Here is a 16,577-nt window from a genome sequence, read left to right as displayed (position 1 = left end):
GCATCAAACATTTTCATGGACCAAGGTGCTTTGTGCTCGAGGACCTTGAGGTCCCCTTTTAGGAGTGGGGCCTGAAATAGGCTGGATTTGTGGCTACTCGCCCTTTCTGGGTAGGCTCTAAAATCATGTAGGGGGGAGTTCTGATTTCATCAGCAAAGGGAGGCAGAAGCACGTCTAGGGCCCCCATTTACCTCCTCTGAGCCTAAGTGGGTGGAAAGGAAGAAGACTTCCTGGGGAGTCCATCCTGGGGAAAAGGAATGTCAGAAATTAAGGCAGGAAGTGGAGTGCAGGGGAGAGGCTGGGTGGAAGGGAAGATAAGGTTTGGGTGGAGAAACTGCTAGAGAAGGAGGAAGAGGAGGGGAGGAAGCTGTGTGACCTTGGGCAAGTGACTTTCTACAGACCTCAGTGTCCTCATCTGTAAAGTAGTAAGTTGCTTTAAATGACCTTTAAAGTTCCTTTCAATTCTGGATCTTTTGATCTTAAGGCTTTCTTTAAAGGGACCCTACATGGGTGGGAAAGAGTACCAAGAGAACTCATAGCAGCTCCCGCAGCTGCAGGATCCTGAGCCTTTCCTCTCTGCTATAATTTCCCTTCTCTGCCCCTACCCTAGTTTCTATTAGAGGAAGGGAAATAGGGGCCTGACTTCTCTCCTGCCTGCTCTCAAAAGGCTGGACCAAAAAACAGAATGTCCTAGGAATTAGGATATTCTACAGTCCCTCCTATGTACCAACCTGGCTCATTGTCTCTCCCTTGGGAGAAGGCTCTGTCTCCACCCTGACTGCAGCTATTCTCACCCCTCATTTACTTTCAATGACCCAAGAGAAATAGGTTTATCTCATCAACCTGAAAACTTCTACACTTGTAGGCAGTAGGGTCTCCATAGTGATTGAGGTAATCAATAATAATAGTAGTCTGTACTTAAAACATATTGATGTAAACTGAGATCTGGGGGGAAGGTGGTCCAGAGGGGTGTGAGATTTCTAATCCAGGACCACCCTTCCCACCAAGATCTCAATTTACATCAATATGACTTCAAAATAAGCCTCTAGGAAAAGGTACCATGGCACCTTATCTCTAGTAGACATTATCATCCCCTTTTATAGGTAAGGAAACTGAGGCTCAGAGAAGTTAAATGATTAGAGTCACTGAGTTAGCCAATTCAAACCCAGGTGGGACTTTCTGACTGCAGGACCAGCACTCAATCCATTCTACTAGGCTGCTTCTTAAGAACAGAAAAGCAGGAGCTGCTATTTGGCACAGGCCTTGGAGTCAGGAAGATCTGAATTCAAATCCAACCTCAAACACTTGATACTTATTAGCTGTGGGAACCTAGGCAAGCCATTTACCCCCAACTGCTTTACTAAAAAACACAAACAAAAAACAGAAAGCAGGTAGAAAGTGCTCTGAGAGGGTTTTTTCTATAGTGCCCAAATCCCTTTATTTATCAGGGATAATATACCCACCATAGTTTTAACCTGAAGGCTTATTTTTTTAAAAAATCCTTCTTAGGGTTAAAAACAAAACAAAACAAAGTTTAAATGCTCCCCAAAGCATCACATGCTACTTTCTATGCGGCTACAGATAGTCCTGGACTATATAAAAATTTTATTGGTATCTTTCGTTTTGTACTAAATTTCCTTTTGTATCCTTCCTTCTTCCCCCTCCCAGAGATCTATCCTTATAACAGTTTTTTAAAATAATAGCTTTTCATTTTCAAAATACATGCAAAGATCATCCTCAACATTCACCCCTGCGAAACCCTCGAATTTCAAATCTCTCTCTCTACCCCCCTTCCCTTAAACAGCAAGTATTCTAATATATGTATAATAGGTTTTTTAAGAAAAAGAGGAAGTCTTTATCTTTCACAAATGCTATCACCTAAGTGAAACTTTTCATAATTTCCCATCTCTGCTGGCTCACTTCTTCCAAAAATAAATGCATCAATTGTAAAAAAAGAAAAAGAGGAAGAAGAAAAAAATCAATGAATATATTGATAAAATGTGCCACTATTATTTATTGTTCCATCTTATAGGATCTGTTCCTCTTCTCTCCTTCCTCCCCCAAGTCTCTCCCTCCCTCCCTTCCCACCCACCCCCAACATCCTCTGCAAAGGATTGGGGGAAAGTGTCATATCTTTTCTTTAGGGCCAAATTTGTTTTTTGTAATTTTACGACAATCATTTTTTAAAAATAGATTTTTACTGATACCTTTTGTTTTCACATGACCTACATTTCCAGCTGCATCCCTCTCCTCCCACTCTCCCAGGAAAGCCATACGTTTTTGTTTTTTTTTTTTAATGAACAATTAAAAAAAGGAGAAGAAAAATGTCCTGCCCAATTAACTAATATATCCAGAAAAGTCTGTGGTTTCAGTCAATGTTCTTTTCTTGTTGGAGTTTCCTCTGCCAGTGACAAGTAGGGAATGGAGTAATGAGGAGTGGGAGGTTGTATGTGTGTGTGTGGGGAGAACTGAAGAAACGTGTTTGCTCTTCTTTCTCCCTTGGTGCTAAGCTTGGTCTTTAGCGTTTGTAGAGTTTACTTGAGGCAACTTATTTGCATTTGCATTGCAAGGATCATTTCTGATTATTTTAAGTTTGTTACTCTTTTCCCCACTCAACTTTAAAGCTTAGAAAGAACATCAGAGAATCATCTTGTAGACAAGTCGGCACTGGAATTCAGAGAGGGAAAGTCATTTGCCTTGAGTCATAAGACTCACAGTCAAATCCAAATCCTGTCTCCTTTCCTCCCCAATAGAATCTCCTTACATTTCCTTCACAGGTGTACGAGTATTTTGAAAATGGCATATTGTGTAATGATGATTGTTGGAGGGGATGCGGGAAAACTGGGACATTGATGCATTGTTGGTGGAGTTGTGAACGAATCCAACCATTTTGGAGAGTAGTTTGGAACTATGCTCAAAAAGTTATCAAACTGTGCATACCCTTTGATCCAGCAGTGTTACTACTATAAGCTGGGCTTATATCCCAAAGAGATTATAAAGAAGGGAAAGGGACCTGTATGTGCACGAATGTTTGTGGCAGCCCTTTTTGTAGTGGCTAAAAACTGGAAACTGAATGGATGTCCATCAGTTGGAGAATGGCTGAATAAATTGTGGTATATGAATATTATGGAATATTACTGTTCTGTAAGAAATGACCAACAGGATGATTTCAGAAAGGCCTGGAGAGACTTACACGAACTGATGCTGAGTGAAATGAGCAGGACCAGGAGATCATTATATACTTCAACAACAATACTATATGATGACCAGTTCTGATGGCCCTGGCCATCCTCAGCAATGAGATCAACCAAATCATTTCCAATGGAGCAGTAATGAACTGAACCAGCTATGCCCAGAAAAAGAACTCTGGGAGATGACTAAAAACCATTACATTGAATTCCCAATCCCTATATTTATGCCCACCTGCATTTTTTATTTCCTTCACAAGCTAATTGTACAATATTTCAGAGTCTGATTCTTTTTGTACAGCAACATAAAGGTTTGGTCATGTATACTTATTGTGTATCTAATTTATATTTTAATGTATTTAACATCTACTAGTCATCCTGTCATCTGGGGGAGGGGGTGGGGGGGCAAGAGGTGAAAAATTGGAACAAGAGGTTTGGCAATTGTTAATGCTGTAAAGTTACCCATGTATATATCCTGTAAATAAAAGACTATTAAATAAAAAAAAATGGCATATTGTGAAGGGCTGTAGAAATGTGGGCTATTATGTGTAACACCCAACTTCCCTCTGTCCCAGGTCCTATCCATTTTTTGTTCTCATATCTTGATGAGAAGATGAATTGGAAGTCATTCAATCAATAGACTTTTAAGTGTCTTCTTTGTGCCAGGCACTGTGCTAAGTGCTTAGGATACAAAAGGAATAAAAGAAAATTGTTGAAAGAGGTGAGTTTAAACTTGGTCCCTGAAAGAACAGACCATCCAGGATTGTGAATTATCAAAGCTATATATTTGTGCATAATACTACTCCCAGAACAGGGCTTATAATTTTTCAGAGTGCTTCCCCTTTCCTCCCACTACCCTCCTCTGAAGGATGTAGGAGAGCAATTATGTCCATAGTACAGTGGAAGAAACCAAGCCCAGAGAGGTAGGTTAATTTGTTTAAAGTGACACAGTCAGTTAGCTGGAAGCTAGGACTAGAATCTGGCCCCTACAGCTTCTAATCCAGAGCTTATTCAATTTACCCAACCTTTTGAAATTTGAACAGATAAGTCTGTACCTTCTCTGTTACTCATTCCCTTACTGATATGCTAAAAAAAAGATTTTGAGTTTTTAACCCTATTGTGCCCCAGTGGGATCAAGGAAGAAACCCTGCTTTTTGTCAAGCTAAGACAGTTTGGGGGAATCAGGCAGGAGTGATTAAAAAGAAATCACTGGGGCAGCTAGGTGGTGCAGTGGATAGAGCACCGGCCCCACAGTCAGGAGAACCTGCTGTGTGACCCTGGGCAAATCACTTAATCCCAAGTACCTGGGGAGGGGAGAGAGAGAGAGAGAGAAAGAGAGAGAGAGAGATTACTACAGTTTGAGGAAATCAGGAATTGGGGGGGGGGTTCTGGTAAGAGTGATTATAAAGCGATCAGTACCCCCAGCTGCCCTAGTTAGGTGGAGATGCTGAGGACTGACTGATGGGACTCCTATGGAAGCATACCTTCCTCTTTTTTTTATCAGAGAGATGATGAGTACAGGTGTGGGATGAAGCATACATTGTCAGACAGACTTATGTATTGATTTGTTTTGGCTAATTGTATTACTGCTATGTTACCAGAGAGGGCTCTCTGGTGGGCAGCAGAGTCCACTTAAAAAAAAAGGCATCAATGTCACTTAAAAAAATTAATGTATAGAAATTTTTTTTGTGAACACAAAACCCTCACCATACGCATGGCTTTACACAATATGTGTATATCACTTGTGCATCTCAACATACATGTTATACATCAATATTTTAAAATGTATGCACACACAATTAAGCTCCAATAGGTGAAGTGCATAGAGAGCAAGGCTTAAGAGAATCCAGGAAGATCTGGATTTGAATCCCATGCCTAACAAATATTAATAGGGTGATACAGAACAAGTTACTTAACTTCTCAAAGCTATAAACAACTCTAAAGACTAAAAGTTGGAGAGAAGATGCCATCTTGAAATTATAGTTTCCTCTATTATTATGATTCCTCTATTGTATTTCAGATTCAACCCATCTTCTCTCTCCCTCCAAACCTCCAAGAATGCTTAATGGGAACATAGAATGGAGGCACAAAGAGATAAAGCAGTTTTTTAGGGTCACACAGCAAATGAGTGACAGTGGTCTTGGGTTCTGCTGTGCAGGTTATACCTGTTTTCTTTTGGAGACTTTTTAAAAAAAATACGATTGGCAAACTGGTACAGTGGAAAGACAACCTGATAGGGAACCGGGAAACTTGAGATCAGGGTCATGCTAGATCCAGTTCCCCAGAGCTGGTTGTTAAATTTCATTGTTAGCTTCTGCATCTTGAAAATCCATATCCTACAGATCAGGGCTTGATTTATTGTTTAGATTTTAAAAAGTGATGGAGATTAAATTTAAAAGTGTCTCTTGAGTACGTTGTGTCTGGAGAGCCAGTTGTTAAACATTCACCACCATACCAGTATCTTAGTTAGACTCTTAGCTGGGGGACTTAGTCATATGACCATACATATATCACTGAATCAAAATCTCGGTTTCTCTATCTATAAAATGAGGATAGTAATCCTAGTGAGACCAGTCATAGAAGGTTGTGAGCAGAGTACTTTGCAAGCTTTAAAACAAAGCAGCAGTTATTAGTAAATGCTCATTGATTGGAATGAATATTGTAATTACACTTAGCTAGCCCCGGGTTGTAGAGAGGCGCCTGTTCCAAGATGGTCTCCCTGTTCCTCCCTTTCTGATTCTGGAAGGCTGGGGCCCAAGGGGCTGCCAACAGCCATGTGGGGAGTCCAGAATGGAAAGAATGTGAGGGCAGGAAGCCGGGCTGGGCGGGGGCACTGGTCTCAGGAGTGTCGGGGGAGTCTAAGGTGGAGTGGGGAGATGAGATCACAGCGTCTGGGATTCAGCACCCAGCCAGTGCCTCAGTCTGGGCTGGGCTGCACTGGGATTGTACCAGCTGTTCCACCCTCACCCTGTCCTTGACCTGCCCGGCCCCCAGAGGGGCTGACGACTCATTAATAAGCTTTGTGTATCTTCCCCACCTTGGACCTCAGTTTCCTCTCCTGTACAAAGAGAAGGTCGGATTAGTGGGAAAAGCTCAATAAACTGGGGCCAGAGGGGTCTGCTGATGTGCTGGAAGCTTTGCAGAATAAATAGGCTCCAACTGTATCGTTGGAGGAAAACTCTAGACTAATTACATCGCAAATCCGTTTGAGTATCAGTACTTTATATACAGCATCCCCAGAAACTGAAATACAATCCTTCGGTCAGGTAGGAGGGCAGTGTGCTACACGGCACAAGTCAGGCTTGGAGTCAGGGGTGCTAGGGCTGACCCCGGGTGATCTTGGATAAGTCACTTTTCTCTTGGCACCTCAGACTCCAATCTCCAAAATGGGGATAAGACTTGCCTTATGGGGCAGCTGAGTAGTGTTGCAGATAGAGTGCCAGGCCTGGAGTCAGGAGTTCAAATCCGGCCTCAGACACTTATTAGCTGTGTGACCCTGGACAAGTCACTTGACCCTGTTTGGCTCAGTTTCCTCACCTGTCAAATGAGCCGGAGAAGGAAATGGCAACCACTCCAGCATCTTTGCCAGAAAAACCCCAAATAGGGGCAGCAGGGGGAGAGAGGGCGCTCAATGGATAGAGCACCAGCCCTGAAGTAAGGAGGATCTGAGACACTTAATACTTCCTGGTTATGTGATCCTGGGTGAGTCACTTAATCCAAAATGCCTCCAAAAACAAACAAAAAAGGAAACCCCAAATGGGATCAGGAAGAGTCAGACAACCTTACCTACTTCCCAGATTGGTTATGAGGATCATATTAGGTCATGGGTGTGATTTATACATTGGATGCAAAACATTTTACATGTTGCATAATGTCAACTGTATAAATAGATACCATCATTTATATAACAAAACTCTGTAAGTTATAACTCTCCATATAATGAGAGAGAGAGAGAATTATAACTCTCATCCTCTGTCTTTCACCACTACATGTAAAATAACAAAAACAACTCCAAGTTCCATAGCATTGTAAGTCTGGGCTCAAACCTGGATCCTTTGCATAAGACTCTGCCCAAGGAGGAGATCAGGATGACTCTACACCTTTTCACCGGTGTGAGAGGCGAAGTTGATCCAGGAGGATAGCACGGGCGCCAACAGAGAAATTAGGGACCTCTTGTGGTTCTGGCTTTTCTCGAATGTCTGCCTTCCAGAAGCTGACCTCTTTGTCTATGGATTTCTCCCCGTCTGGAACGATGGATTTCCTCTTTTGAAGCAGGAAAGTCTCTGTTCTCCTAAACTCTCAGGCCCAGGAACAATGGGGTGGAGAAATCACTGCAAGGAGAGTCTTATGAACTTATTCTAGTGTTAAACTCAGTTTCGGCACTTAAAAATGTTTAATATGATTTCCTCATAGCAATCTTTTAAAAATGTATTTAATGTATTTAAAAATATCTCTTCCATTTCTGAATATATTACTCTCTCCTCTCCTGCCCATGGAGTCATCTTTTGTAAGAAAGATATTTTAAGTTTTAGTTTTTTATTCTGCACTTAAACACCAAAAAAAAAGGGAGAACATTTCCATCTACTCAGCTGAACATAAAAAGGTACTGTATATGAAACTGTCAACCTTCGTTTGATATTGTTTACTTTTTTTTTTTAAATAATAAAGCATATACTAGCTGGATGTGGGGGTGCATATCTATAACGCCTGCTACTGGAGAAGCTGAAGCTAGTCAGATTCTAAACTCAGAAATTCTGAGCTACTGTAGTCAATAGTCAAGAAATGTTTATTTAATATTTACTGTGTGTCAGTCACTGTGCTAAGTTATGGGGATACAAAAAAAGAAAAACAGTTCCTGCTTTCAAGGAGTTTATAATCTAGAGGGAGAAGACAAAAACCAAAAGAAAATTGAAAATGGAAGAGTGATGGGGAAGGGGAGGGACAGAAGGGAGCTGAACAGAGTAGAAAGGTCTGTCAGAGAAGTCTCAAGGTACAGGAGGGCTAAATTCACCAATACGGTGAAAACACTGCCTTTCTTTCCAGAGCAGGATTGCCAGGCTGCCTAAAGAGGTGTGAATTCCAGATCAAATGGAACAAATCAGAGCTTCCTTGCTGATGAGAAGTAATAAGATAGGAGTACAAAGTTCCCTCACTAGCCTATCTAAGTTAAGATGGGTAGACCTTTCCCCCTCCCTCTCCCTCTTCCTCTCTCTCTTTTCCTTTCTCCCTCCTTCCTCTCCTCTCCCTCTCCCTCCCTTCTCTCTCTCTGTCTCTGTTTCTGTTTCTCTGTCTTTGTCTCTGTCTGTCTCTGTCTCTATGTATTTACATTCACTCTGAGCCAGTCAAAGCCCAAATAATGACCAAGTAGGACTTGGCTTGGGACTGGCCAATCTATATATACGTGTGTGTGTGTGTGTGTGTGTGTGTGTGTATTTCCATATTTTACTTTCAAAACTAATCCATGTGTTTGTGCTTTTTCTGTTCTCTTTTGTGCATTAAAAAATGTTTTCAGGATCACATACTACAATTTGTCCTGGCAATCCTCATTTGAAGGGCACTTCCTTGGATTCTAGTTTTCCCTTTTTCCCTTTTAATCTTTCATTTCAGAATCATTTCTCCTTCTTTCCTTTACCTTCCCCCTTCCCAAGACAGCAAGCAATCTGATAAAAGTTAAACATGTGCAATGAAAGGACTGTTTTATCCACCTTCTTAACTTTTTACCTTTGGGGAAAATGATTCCCAGAAGGGAAAAGTGATTTGTTTGAGATCTCTTGGCTACCATGTACCAGAATGGTGATTCGAAAATCCAATCCCTGAGTCTGAGGCTAGCCCATTTTCCATTACATGGGGAAACTCCTTGGCTGAGGTGGAGAGGAAGCTTAGGACAAGAGAGGTTGGTTGCTTGGGACTGTCTGCTCCCAGATAGGAGATATAGGGGATTTAAGGAGTGTATTGACTCTGATGCTCTTTGCCCCTTCCCCCAGAAAGGGACCATGGGACAGTTTCCCCAGAGTTGACCATCTGGCCCATGGCCTGTGAAGGATCTCTCCCTTTCTTCAAATCATTTTGTCACCCTGGGGTTCAATTTCCATCCCTTTAGGATGAGATTGGAACAAATGATCTCTATGGTCCATTCCAGCCATAACACTTTTCATTCTAAGTTCTCCTCTAGCTCTAAAACCTCAGATTCTACAAGCCAATGACTGCATGATTGCTAAGGTCCCTTCCAGCTATAAATCCTGCAGTTCCTGGATCCCCTCTCCCCTCTCCACCCCAGCATTCCCAACACCACCCAGGGAGACGGCGGGAACTGAGCCCGGGGAGGAGAGGTTGGCAGAGGGGCCCCGGCTCAGCAAGGAGCCCTGGCTCTGTGTGGGAGAGGCCCGAGGCTAAGCAGGGAAGGAGAGTCCTGGGGAGGGGGGAGCCATGGGCTGGGGGTGAGAGGCTGGGATGACCTTCACCATCCCCCAGTCTGAAGTCTGCTGCTAGTTCCCTCCCTTCCCTGTTCCCTCCCCGCTTGGGCTCAGGGGACAGCACGGGAGAGCACAGGAACTGGGGTCACAAGGTCCCCGCAAGAATGAGCCTGGGAAGGGCTCCAGGCAGGGGAAGGAAAGGCCTCCCTCTGAGCCATCAGATAAAGAACATACAACCGCCCCCCCCCCCAGACACACACACATTTCCCATATACACTTACCCCCCATCACATGCATGGTCACAGCCACACACCAAATAGAGAACACTCTAATGCCCTCATACGACCCCCTTCCCTTCTCCCCATTTACCAGTCCGGACTCAGATACCCTTCCCATACAAACACCCTTAACACACACAGATGCTGCTATCATCCCCTTACACATCCCCCCGCACTCTCCTCCGCACATACACAAACGAAATAATAATAAGAGGACTGAGTGCTTTACAAACATCACCTTAAACATCCCTGGGAAATAAGGACTACTTTTATCCCCATTTTACAGTTGTGGAAACCGAGGCAAACTGGTTCAGTGACTTGCCCACGTCAGGCAGGTGATGAGTGGGTAAGCCTGGATTTGAATTTTTTGACGGTGAGTCAGTTGGAGTAGTATGTCAAGGGTGTTTGTAACGGACCACTCCGTATATGCCCATAGAAATTCATACACCCGGAGAGGCCGGGCGGCGCGGTGGATAGAGTATAAGTCCTGAGTCAGAGCTGAGTGCAAATCCAACCTCGGACACTTCTGGGCAAGTCACGTGACTCTGATTGCCTCCCCTCCCCGCAATGCCCCACAGAAATGCAGACCCCAACAGTACCTACCCATTCTCCGTTCAAACACACTCCTGGTACGTGCGTCCCATACAGCCAGCCCAGAAACTCGTCCTCTGCACGTTGTGTGGCTTTAACACGCGTACCTGCCACACACACACCCCCCCCCACACACACACATCCTCCCCTCCCCTCCCCTACACAATCCCCCTCCCAGTTCTCTGAAACACACGTATGCGCTTCACAATCACACCTTCATACACCCCGACATTGCGGCGATAATTCTGATTTAAACAGCATTTTAAGGTTCGAGCTATTTAAGGTCTATGACTTTAAAATCGCATCTAAGAGGCGCTCTCTGGGTCTGTATCTGCTGTCCCCATCCCCACCCCCTTGCCCTCATTGCGCATCCTCCCGCCTAAGCCTTCCCCAGCACACGCAGGTCCCCGCTCCCTCACGCGCAGCAGCGCCCTCTCAGCCCCAGAGACCCCCTTTCCTGCGCTCCCCTCTGCCCTCCCCCGCTCGTCGGGTTCCTCAAGTTTGGGACCGACTCTTCTCTGAGAGGGGGAGCTGAGGGGGGAGAGAGGAGGGAAGTGTGGGAGTGTGGGAGTGTGTGTGTCTGCAGGGGGAATGCAGCTGGCCTTGGGAACGCTTTCCCAGCCTAGCTCCCGGTCTTTGAGACCCGGCCTGGCCCCCGTGAGGGGCTGCCCACAGCAGGGGCGAGTCTGTGGGAACCAGACAGCTCAGGGCACTGCTCCCCGGGCTCGTTTCCTCCCAGGCCCCTGGGGAGCCCCGGGAAGGGAGGGGGGGAGTCTGCGAGGCAAAGGGAGGGAGGGAGGGAGGAGACAGAGGTCAGTTAGGTTGATCAGCCAGCCCAGACATATGTAGCTGGGCCAGTCCGCCTGGGGCCTTCCTGGAGGCGAGGGGCTGAGAGAGGATAGGAGGAGATGAAAAGAGAAAACCCAAGAGGAAGAATGAAGGTTTAGGGAGGCTGAGAAAGGGAGCATGAAGTCAGTGTAGCCTGGTGCTCTCTCCCCTGCCCCCCTGATGTTGAGGGATCCTCCTCAATGTGTCCCTCCCTCCCTCTGGCTGTGGCCTCAGGAGTGGACCTGATGCTTTATCCTCCTTCATACTCCCCTACCCAGGCCCCAGACCCTCCCAGCCCCTGCCTCAGGGCATTTATCCCAAGAATCCATCATCCAGGTATCAGTCTGTCACCAGCCTTTACCGGACAGTCTGTTGGTCTAAAAGAATGACAGAAAACCTATGTACAGAGATCATTCAGGATCATTGGCAGAGACCAAACCACAGAAGCAACATCGAGTCCCTCCTTGTCTGATTCTAGGCCAGATTAGGGAGAGATGACCATCCCTCTCCCTTCCTCCAGCAGCCCTGAGGATCTAGCTTCCCAGGGTCCAGATGGGAAGACTAAGAGCTCCGAAAAAGGAATTCACTTGCTAAGGCCATCCCAGAAGGATAGGGTGTGTGTGGGGAAACACAACCCAGAAATCCTGGCCTTCGGCCCTGTGGTCTTTTTTCATTCCAGGGATCAGAAAAAGGAAGGGTTTTTAGGAGAATTCATTATCCTTGGGACAAGTGCCTTCTGCTTCCAAATCTACATTCTAACCATCAATGTCTACTATCCCTTGGTCTACAAAACACCCTCTCCTTGATTCGTAAGAGTTAATGGGGGGTTGTGGAGGTGGGGGGGGAGGGCTCCAAAGGATCCTAATCTTTTAGATTTCACCAGCCTAGAGGCAGGCTGAAAGATCCCTACTCTATCCTCCTGACTGCCCTAATCACAACAAGGAGACCCAGACGACTTGAGAAAGGAGGAAGGGGCCAAGGAAGGGAAGGAAACGGACCCCAAACTCTCAGGGCCTCAAGTTCACTCTTCCCCAGACTAGGGATGTGGGAAAGTGCAGGAGTCCAGAAAAACCACATTTCAGGAAGGGCTGGACTCTTTGGAACCTGTTCCCCAGTGGTTGGAGGTACTGGATGGAACAAAGACAGAATATAGCACTATTCTAGTAGAAAAGAATAATGACCTGAAAACCGGTAGATTGGGGTTCAAATCTTGGTGTTTCCCTTAAGCTCACTCTATGACTTGAGGCAAATTACTTCCCAGCTCCCTCTTACATAAAATAAGAAAGCAAGGTTAAAGAATATCTACAGGTGCTTCCAGTTCTGAGACTTGCCTACTATGATGCTACAAGTCTCTTTCCTCCTCATCTCTAGCAAGGGTGCCTCTCCCCTGGGTCTCACCAGCTCTGATCTGACCTCCCAAATAGCAAGAACAACTGGGAGTGGGGACGAGGTGGGAGTGTCTGATATGAGGATTATGGAAAGACTGAGTCTAGAAGATGAAGGGACAAATTCCTGGATTGGAGTTGAGGAAGCAGATGGTGGGGGTTCTAAGGAGTCCATCTCCCTCACTGTCTAACCCCTAGGAGTCTTGGTCACTTTGGAGTCCCTGTGAATTGCAGGGGAAGAAGGGAGAGCATCTGGAAAGGACAAGGAATAGACAGACTCCTTTTCCTCATTGCATTCTCTCTGGACTCTCCCCTTTTCCCCCTCCTGTTTTGTTTCCTCCTCCCACTCCCACTCCAATCTTCCTCTATCTCCTCCCTGAGTGTCAGGAAACTCCCACCAAAAGTCCCCTTGCAGAGCAATTCTTATGGGACCAAGAAATTCAACCCAACCCTTTCCCCATTCCTATCTCCACAGGGAGACTGCTACCCAGAGGCAGCCCTGGAAGAACCCAGGAGTCCTGGACCCCATCCACCAGGCCAGGCTTATGGTGTCTTTCAAGACTCACTTGCTTTATTAAGTAGAGTGTCGAGTAAAATCTGACATAGGTCCAGCCTCACACCTCCTTCCCCACATTCCCCAAATTTGTCCATGGAGGGGCCAGGGCATGAGGTCATTACACCAAACTCTGGAATCATGATCAGGCAGAGAGAGCCCTGTATCATTCAAGAAAGACAAAGATCTCCTTTCTGTTTTTTCTTCAGCTCTGTTCAGTGGCTTGGGGGCCTGGCTCTCCTAACCACTAGCTGAATTAACTTAGAAAAGTCATTTTCCTTCTTGGGAATCTCTCAGTTTCCTTCTTTGTAAAATGAGAGTGTCGGATTAGATGAACTTAGAAGTTCCTTCCAGTTCGAATGGCCTCTGGTTTATCCTTAGTTTTTCATCCGGCTTTGGGACCCATCCTTCTCCCTGGCCCAGACTTTTCTGTAACCCGTCTTCACCCAAGGGAGAGCCCTCCCCGCTGCCATCCCCGGCACCCTTTCCCTCAGAGGCCCGGTGTGCTGAGTAGAGCATCTTCTCCCAGAGAGTATCAAATGGCTCCAGCCCTCAGGCTGAGTCCATGCGGTAGCATGTCTTTGAATGAATTGGTGGGGAGCCTGTTTGGGGACAAGGGAAGAAGAAGAGGACCAGAAGGGAATCTTCATTCAAAGAAGAGCATTCCCGGGGTCCGATAGAGGCAGTGGGGCAGCCCTAGCTGGTAGCTTCCTCCTCCCTGGAGGGGGAAAGGCCCCCCGGTCCAGGGCTCCTTCTGGTTCCCCCGGAGCGGCAGTGGGGACTGGAAGGGGGGTGACTGAGTTGGGGTGGCTGGGGAAGCTGGAGTGGGTGCAAGCAGATGATCCAGGGCCGGGCCACAGCCCCGCTCATCCATGCGGAAGCTCAGGGCTTGCACACGGCACTGGTAGCTACCACCCAGAGCTTCAGCCCCACCAAAGCTGCCAAAGATGGGCAGCCCTGCCTTGCCATAGGCCTCAGCCTCGGGGAATCGGGCTGGGGAGGGCTGAGGGCCCTGAGGGGCAGGGAAAACTGGGGGCAGGCTGAATGCCGGGCAGGGAGAGGCAGAGGAGGAGGAGGAGGAGGAAGAGGAGGAGGAGAGTGGTAGCTCTCGAGGGTCCGCCCTTTGTCCCGGAGACCTGGCCGGCTCAGGAGGCTCCTTCAGGTCTATCAGCATCTGGGATGCTGGCAGGGCCAGTGGCTCGGAAGTGGAAAGGTACAGACCAGCTGGGGCGGCGGGGAGGGCATCTGCAAGTCCCCCAAAAAGGCTCTCGCTGGGTGATGGGGCCGGGTGAGCGTGGCAGAGGCCCTGGGACTCAGGCAGCTCCAGTGGAGGGCCTAGGCAGGGTGCGGGGGCAGCGTTGGTCTGGCCAGCCTCCTGATCTCGGGCATCCCCCTGAGGCTCTGGCACCCCAGAGGCCCGGTAGCCCCCGCGAGCTGACCCAGCCCGGGCCCTGCTCTTGGTCTTCTTCTGGGTCTGAGTCTCAGGCTCGGAGCCCCTCTTGCGGGTGAAGCGGCGCCTCCGTCGCAGGAAGCTGCCATTCTCAAACATGTTGTAGCTGTCGGGGTCCAGGGTCCAGTAGCTGCCCTTGCCAGGTCTGCGGTCATCCCGGGGCACCTTGACAAAGCACTCATTGAGGGACAAGTTGTGCCGGATGCTGTTCTGCCAGCCAGGACGGTTGTCTCGATAAAAGGCAAAGCGGCCCATGATGTAGTGGTAGATGGCACTGAGGGTGGCTCTCTGGCCCGGGGAGCTCTGGATGGCCATGGTGATGAGGGCGATGTAGCTGTAGGGGGGCTTGGCCAGCTCCCCAGGCCGGCTGGGGCCTGGGTCCTGGCCCTGCCGGCTGGGAGCCGAGTCCCCGTCCTGACCATTCCCAGGGCCCCGTGGAGTGGGACAGCCAGGCTGCATCTCTTTCCTTTCCCAGAGGCCTTCGCCGCCAAAAGCCGGTCAGGAGGCTCCTCCAGCTGGTTAAAAGCCCTCGGCCAGCCCAGCCCCTGTGGCTTGGACAGGCTAGAGGGGAGGGATCAGGCCTCCCTACCCCCACCCCTTTCCGCCTCAGCTGCCAGTCCCGGGTGGAGGCCGTCCTGCTTGTGGGGGCCTGGGGAGGGGCCAAGCTTTGGCCCAGCCCCCACAGGCTGCAGGGCTGAGGGTCCCCGGGGAAGGAGAGCAGGAGGATGAGGCAGAGGCTGGGTTGGCCTGGCAGAACTGAAAAAAGAATGGAGAGTCGGACTAGAGATTCTTTCTCTCCTTCCTCCAGCCTCTCCTCCACCTCCAAATATGTCTCAGCGCTTCTCTTGCCATTAAATCTTTGCTCTGCTCAGTGCTCTCCCGTTTCCCTTCTTTTTTCCTCCTATAATTATCTATTCTTCCTCTAGTCATTTCCCTGTTTCTCTTCTCTCTTCTTTTCTCTCTCAAGCGCTTCCTTTTCATCTTCCTTTTTTCTACTCTTGTCTCACCATCTCCCTTCTTTTTATGTTTCTTTTCCAATCATCCCACTTTTCCTTTTGTATTCTCCTCCTTTCCCCTTTTCAAACAAGGACCAGATTGTTCTCCCTTGTGAGAAGACAAGCGTGTGAAGATGAATAGAGAATAAACCCAGGGGACAGGAGAGGAAGGGATCTCTGGGAGAGTTGTTGGGAAGGAAAAAAGAATAAGAATGAGGAAGAAGGAGGAGGAGTGAGGGCCATGAGGCAGAAAGGGGAGATGGGGAGGTGGGGAAAGGATGAGAGGAGTGAGGGCCATGTGGCTGAGAGGGGAGAACAAGGTGGTGTGGAAGGAGGAGGGTGAATGAGGGCCAAGAGCCAGGGAGGGAAGGTAGGAGAGGTGGGAATCGGAGGAAGAAGGGCTCTGTGAGCCTGGCGAGGAGAGCGGGGATATGGGGAGGGAGGAGGAGAAGGGATGGGCCTGGGGAAGCCCCTGGCCCTAGCAGAGGAAGGATGTGGGGGTGAGACTTCAGTAAGTACTTAGCTCCTTGACCCTAGCTCCCTCTGCTGAGCTTTGAAGAAAAGTGTTTTGCTGGGCTGAGTCACATTTTCTCCTTTCAGCCTGCCCTAGCCCTTTATAGATCTCATTGGAGAGTGCAGGGAGAGGAAGGGCCTGTTCACCTTTAAGGCTGACCAGTGGTTCTGAGTCAGACTTCCTGCTCCGAGACCCAGAAAACAGGGATCATTGGACAGAGAAGAAAACCAGAGGACCTGGCCTGCATCTCAGTTCTGTTACTGCCTTGTGTGAACTTGGGCAAGCCCCTTTCCTTCCTCCAGGAAGCCCCTCCTTACCTTACCTCTGGGTCACCACAGAAGGAGGAGCAGGATCCTTCATGATCACAAGGGTCCTTGGCGAG

The 16,577-nt window shown here is 47.8% G+C and overlaps 1 protein-coding gene across 1 annotated transcript; it reads right to left on the bottom strand.

The window, feature by feature from the left end:
• Window positions 1-11,010: 11,010 nt before the first annotated feature.
• Window positions 11,011-15,272, bottom strand: FOXS1 (forkhead box S1). The gene has a single exon (XM_031954122.1). It carries the CDS (start codon window positions 15,143-15,145, stop codon window positions 13,883-13,885), a length of 1,263 nt encoding a protein of 420 aa, XP_031809982.1. The 5' UTR covers window positions 15,146-15,272; the 3' UTR covers window positions 11,011-13,882.
• Between the last annotated feature and the right edge of the window lie 1,305 nt (window positions 15,273-16,577).

This window comes from Sarcophilus harrisii, chromosome 2 (assembly GCF_902635505.1).
Source record: "Sarcophilus harrisii chromosome 2, mSarHar1.11, whole genome shotgun sequence".
Classification (NCBI taxonomy): domain Eukaryota; kingdom Metazoa; phylum Chordata; class Mammalia; order Dasyuromorphia; family Dasyuridae; genus Sarcophilus; species Sarcophilus harrisii.
Note: the sequence above shows the minus strand (reverse complement) of the source record. Positions and strands in the feature narration are given on the sequence as shown.